General features: G+C 38.3%; 1 protein-coding gene across 1 annotated transcript in view; it reads left to right on the top strand.

The window, feature by feature from the left end:
- Window positions 1-6510, top strand: part of LOC111863840 (mitochondrial import receptor subunit TOM40 homolog 1) — a 17762-nt gene that overhangs the window by 9939 nt on the left and 1313 nt on the right. The window contains exons 2-4 of the mRNA XM_023850573.2: window positions 525-893; window positions 2290-2421; window positions 3970-4149. Coding sequence (XP_023706341.1) covers window positions 525-893; window positions 2290-2421; window positions 3970-4149 — 681 coding nt within the window. The remainder of the gene's footprint in view (window positions 1-524; window positions 894-2289; window positions 2422-3969; window positions 4150-6510) is intronic.

Here is a 6510-nt window from a genome sequence, read left to right as displayed (position 1 = left end):
CCGAGATACCGGGTGCTCATATTATAAGGCAAGGTTATAAAACCATCTTTTAAGATCATTTTAGTGAAAGTTTCATCCTTCAAGGCGTACCATTCACTGCTCAAATACTAAACAACCTGCACCCATGGCCGAGATACAGGGCTCCCATATTATAAGGTAAGGTTATAAAACCACAATTTAAGATCATTTTAGTGAAAGTTTCATGTTCCTATCTCATAGAATTTAAGAACAATGATGAATAAATAATTTTCGAGCAAAATTTAAATGGCCGGCTGAATATATTACCGCAGGAGCCGCGGCCGCGGAATTTAAATGACCACGTCAAAGGGTTAAGGAATATCTCATGGCATCACTTAACCAGAATACTCATATATGCATCATTACTTTTAAATAACACAAATTTTCTAGAATTCCATAATATTTTGTGTCATTAATGGGTGTATATTACTTGGATTTCAGCAGCCTAATAAAATGTGACTTCTCTGTTGATATTCAATGAAATATTAATTATTGATCTTTTTCAGATGTGTTCCCTGTTGTATTTGAAGGTGCAAAGTTAATGATTAACAAAGGTCTGAGTAACCATTTCCAAGTTTCACATACAATCAACATGAGTTCCATGACACCATCTGGTTATCGATTTGGAGCAACGTATGTTGGAACAAAACAGATTTCTCCAAATGAAGCTTTTCCAGTGTTGTTGGGAGATATTGATCCTAATGGCAATTTGAATGCTCACATTATTCACCAGTTTGGGCAACGAATTAAAACCAAATTTGTAACACAGATTCAAAATAGCAAATTCACAGCAGCTCAGTTTACCACTGACTATAAAGGAAATGATTATACTGTGTCCTTAACTGCAGGAAATACAGATATTATCAATGAATCAGGTATGCTGAACATAACTGAACAATCAGGATCTGTATATATTTTCTGAAACAAGTACTGTTTATGTATATATATGATTCATCAGGTCACAGTCGCCGTGTGGTCTAAGGCATGAACTGTCTTCGGACGCTCGGATCGTGGGTTTGAATCCCACTCAGGGCATGGATGTTTGGTATGTGTATGCGTTTATTCTGTGTCTGTCTTGTCCTGTGTTTAGGTAGCGGCCTTGCGATGGGCTGATCACTCATCCAAGGAGCCTTACCATCTGAAAAATGATTACAGAATTGAATAAGACGCCTGGGCCCTGAATGGGCTGGAAGAGCCATTGACAAAAAAATATATAGGATTCACATTGTTGAAGCAGTAGTTAATCCCATCACACCAAGCTGAACTGCTGTGCATTAATTCTTGGTGGTATTGTCCATCAGGTTGTCAGTATTTGCACACAAGTTATATAATGTTGTACTAGGTCTGTTGTGGTATAGAAATAGTACTCATGGTAGAGCATAGAACTCTTATGTGATCCCCAAAGATCCAGAGACATTTTTACACATGAGATTAGTTTTTCTTGAGTAAAAGTGAGAATGAAGTAAGACCTGCGTACATTGCATATTAGCTTTTACTTTCATATGTTAACAAAAGTAACTGTGTAATTTGTAATACGTGTGTGGTAATTATAGGTTTGCTGATGTATAGTTGTAGATACACTAGAAATATTATATTCATGTTTTTAATGTCAGTGTACTTGATAAATCCCACAAAATCTAACTCCAACTTTTTATTCATCTTCTTGGTACTGAAGACACTGATAACACTGAGGATTTGATATTAATCTGTTTTACCATAGAGATTATACATTCATTTGGATATAATTAGTTTCATTGCTGTCAGTGTTGCCCGGTTATAATATTTTCATGCGTATGAGTGTATGCGGTAGCGTAGTGGTTGAGAGGCTATGCTGCAAGCCGGAAGGTCGCGGGTTCAAGTCCTGATGAGGTCATTGGATTTTTTTTTTCAGTTGACCTAATCCTTCCAGCCGCACTAGGCCCTGGGGTTTACTCAGCCTCTAACAGAAATGAGTACCAGGAATTAATTAAATAATTTTCCTGGGGAGTAAAGCACGGTCGGCTCGTAAGGCTGACAACCTTACCACCATCAGCAAAATTGGAAGTGACTGCATTTTTGTCATACCACATGTCATCGCTCCATTGTTTTTGTACGTTAAGCAATTTAAATAAAAAGGTCTGCCCTAAGGGCACCTTTTTAGATAAATTTTTATGATGCAAATTTCATCAGTGCAGAAAAATATGACAGAAATTTTGTGTTCCAATTAAAATATTATGTTGACATCTTGTTGGTGTGTAAATCGAGTTCCATTATCATTATTTTGAATCACAGGTCTTCTTGTTACACATTACCTCCAGTCTGTTACACCAAGCATTGCTTTAGGAGCTGAGCTGGTCTATCAGTATGGCCCTACTGTTCCTGGTGGTGAAATTGCTCTTCTTTCAGCTGCCGCTCGATATACAGGTAGAATTTTATGTTTAATTTTTATGGACTTTGTCATTCAGTTTCTAGTTCTTAACTTTTTAGGATAAGACCTTACATTGCCATCCTGGATATATACTCAGGACATGTATGCAGTGCACATGGAATGTGTACTATCTTGCTGCATTATAGTTTATTTTACTGCTTTAGAGACAGTGTCCCTGTTTGAGAACAGGGTGCCAAGAATATTTGGACCAAAGAGGGATGAGCTGACAGAAGGTTAGAGAAAACTGCATAGTGAGGAGCTTCATAACTTGTACTCTTCACCTAGTATGACTGGAATGATCCAGTCAATGAGGATGAGATGGGTAGGGCATGTAGCATGAATGAGGGAGAAGGGGACTGCATACAGGATATTGGTGGGTAAGCTAGAAGAAAAGGGGCCAGTAGGAAGACCAAGACATTGGTGGTTGGATAATATTAAAATGGATCTGAGAGGGATACGATGGGGTGGTATGGACTGGATTGATCCAGCTTAGGATAGGGACCAGTGAAGGGCTCTTGTGAACATGATAATGAACCTTCAGGTTCCATACAATGTTGGGAAATTCTTGAGTAGCTGAATGCATGAGAGAGAAAATGAATGCTTATAGGATATTGGTGGGAAAGCCAGAAGGAAAGAGACCCCTATGAGGACCAACAATGTAGATGGGTGGACAATATTAAAATGGATCTTAGAGAGATAGGATTGGGTGGTATGGACTGGATCGGTCTGGCTCAGGATAGGGACCAGTGGAGGGCTCTTGTGAACGCAGTAATGAACCATCAGGTTCCATAAAATACTGGGAACTTCTTGAGTAGCTGCACAATTGGCAGCTTCTCAAGAAGGCCTGAGCTTCATGAAGTTAGTGTATTATGTACCATCACTGGTATACTGTTATGACTAGGAAGGGTTAATTTTTGCATTGCTGCATTTTTTATAGTCCCCCCTCCACCTCCCTCTATTTAAAGGGGTCATTGTGAGCAAGAGGATACTGATAAATGTCAGCTTATTTCAACCAAGAGATTTTGTAGACTAGCCAACTTGGGAAGGTATTTTCCTTTATCTCATTCAGATCAAACTTCCCTTCTGTTCATAATATAAAAATTTCTTTTCTTTGAATTGTGCACAGCTCAGACATGGGTTGGAAAAAGAAGCTGAAATTCATATGGTGTTTAGTAAGCATAGTAAATGTTAATTCTTCAGATTTCCATTGTGTTTTTCTTTACCCAAGAAGTTTCCCTTCTGTATTTTGAAAAAATCACAATACAACAGATTCTATCAAACCGTTCGATAGCTTCTTGTATCCGATATGAAACAACTTTCATAATAATGCCTATTAGTTTCGGAAATACAAATAACTTTCTGAATATATTGATGTTACTACTACCCTCAAATCATAAGCTTCAGCATTCTACGTCTTTGAAATGACAGGTATTAGTCATTATTTTGCAGGTAGGTGATAACAGCCTATAAGCAGACCAAGTTTTAGAAGCCACCATGCATTTGTTGATTTGGTATGGAATAACTCTAATCTTTACTACCATTAGGGACAGACGCTGTTGTGAGCGGGACGTTAGGAGGATGTGGGTTGCACCTCTGCTACTATCAACGAGCAAGTGAGCAGCTGCAGCTTGGAGTTGAGCTTGACACAAATTTCAGGATGCAGGAATCAGTTGCAACTCTAGGTTATCAAGTTGAACTACCTAAAGCTGACCTGTGCTTCCGAGGTAAGTGAATTCACTTAAATTTGACCAAATTTCACTGAACAGGAATAACCTTAATGTTACATGAAGATCAAAATTAGAGTTAATAAGAACAGAACATTTTAAATTGTTAAGAGTAGCTTAATTTGTGTGCATATCCATAAAATTTAAGTGCACTGTATGCAGCTCACCAAAATCAGTGACCTGTGTAATAGGATCATCTTGGCCTATCACTGCTACTGCATTAAAAATAAAATAGTCATAAATATACAGTCATTATTGCTACAACAAATGTAAGCTTTTAGGTTTTGTTGTTGCAAGATACCACTTGAATACAGTGGTGTATAGATCCATTGCTAGGCAAAAACTGTGAAACAAAACAGCCATTGCTAAAAGTATGCCAGTGGTCTGGCTGAGCAGCAGTCAGGTGGAAACCCTAGCATACACACATGCAACAATAGAAGAGCTGTGTTTTCTGTTGGTCTGTGCCAAGGGGTGATAAGTGGGATGAAGTTTAGAGCATAGTTCAGTTGTGGTATATGTGCTACACAATAACAACATAAACTGAGGACAGCATTAAGATCCGTTACCAGGAGACAACTAGAAAAGACATAGAAGACTATGTATGCTGCAGTTACAGTGATCTTTAGAGTGTGTAAACCAGTGAGGCTCTTACAGTTACTTTTAGTTATGATCTGTAAGAGGTCAATAAATCCAATTATCAATCCAAATCCCATCTATAGTCACAGTCAGGTGGCAATATTATACCTCCTCCCCCCAGATGATACACTAATATGACAGAAAGGTTAAAAAAAGAATACCATACGAAGTGTGTTCAGGAAATAACGGGAATTTTAAAATTTCGCGGGTTTGGAGAGTCCAATTGTCAAAATTTTTTTTTTATTATGTTGGTATACATGCCCCTGAAGTACAATAAAATTTTCAGCTGTATTCATTGCTTACTTTGTCTGTGGCAGCCGCTAAGGTTAGACGTGTTTTTATGAGCTTGGCGATTTTCGTTTGTTAAAAGAAATGGATCAAAGAATTTGTATCAAATTTTGCGTAAAAAATGAAATAAAGTGTTACAAAGTGTGTGAAATGTTAACAAAGGCCTATGGTGAGTCTGTTATGAGTAAAACAAGAGTTTACGAGTGGTATAAGCGTTTCCAAGATGGCCGTGAAGACGTTGCAGATGACGAGCGCCCCGGACGCCCCAGCACATCAACAACCGATGAAAACGTGGAAAAAGTGAAAGCAATGATTATGAATGATCGCCGAATCACAATCAGAGAAGTCGCTGATGATGTTGGCATATCGATTGGCTCATGCCATGAAATTTTTTCGAATGTTTTGGGTATGAAACGCGTGGCAGCAAAATTTGTTCCAAAATTGCTGAATTTTGAACAAAAACAGCGGCGAATGGAAGTTGCTCAGGAATCACTAAAGGAAGTCAACGATGATGCAGAATTACTGAAACGTGTTATAACAGGTGACGAAACATGGGTTTACGGATATGACGTTGAAACTAAGGCTCAATCGTCTCAGTGGAAGCATCCTGGATCGCCAAGACCGAAAAAGGCTCGACAAGTGCGTTCGAACGTGAAGGTTATGCTTACTGTGTTCTTCAATTTTAATGGCATAGTGCATCATGAATTCTTGCCTCAAGGTCAAACGGTCAATAAGGAGTACTACCTGAAAGTTCAACGCCGTTTGCGTGAGGCAATCCGAAAAAAACGCCCGGATTTGTGGAAAAACAATTCATGGCTTTTGCACCACGATAATGCACCTGCTCACACTTCGTTGCTTGTTCGTGAATTCTTGGCCAAAAACAATACTGTAACGATGCCCCAGCCTCCATATTCGCCAGACATGGCTCCGTGTGACTTTTTCCTATTTCCAAAAATAAAGAGAACCTTAAAGGGCCGTCGTTTTACAAGCATAGATGACATTAAAAGCGCATCGCTGAAAGAGCTAAAGGCTATCCCAAAAATCGAGTTTGAGAAGTGTTTCGATGATTGGAAGAAGCGCTGGCGTAAGTGCATAATATCGAATGGGGACTATTTTGAAGGCGACAACATTAATGTAGACGAATGAATAAATATTTTTTCCAAAATACGGAAATTCCCGTCATTTTTTGAACACACCCCGTACATGCTCAAATACACACCACCGTCAGATTTAAGATGAATCATCTTTAGGGAAAAATTAAATGTAGGTTATTACAGAATTTGGAAGAGTAATCATCAGTAAGATAAATGCAGGATAACACACAAAAAGTTGTAATAGCTAATACAGATCATACAAATTACTGTATATTTTGTTGTGTTAATTCTGTATTACTGTATCAATGGTATTTCAGTTTCTGTCTTTGAGAATGACTTTTCC

Source organism: Cryptotermes secundus, unplaced genomic scaffold (assembly GCF_002891405.2).
Source record: "Cryptotermes secundus unplaced genomic scaffold, Csec_1.0 scaffold46, whole genome shotgun sequence".
Classification (NCBI taxonomy): Eukaryota; Metazoa; Arthropoda; class Insecta; order Blattodea; family Kalotermitidae; genus Cryptotermes; species Cryptotermes secundus.
The sequence above is the reverse complement of the archived record's forward strand: the minus strand, read 5'-3'. Positions and strand labels throughout refer to the sequence as shown.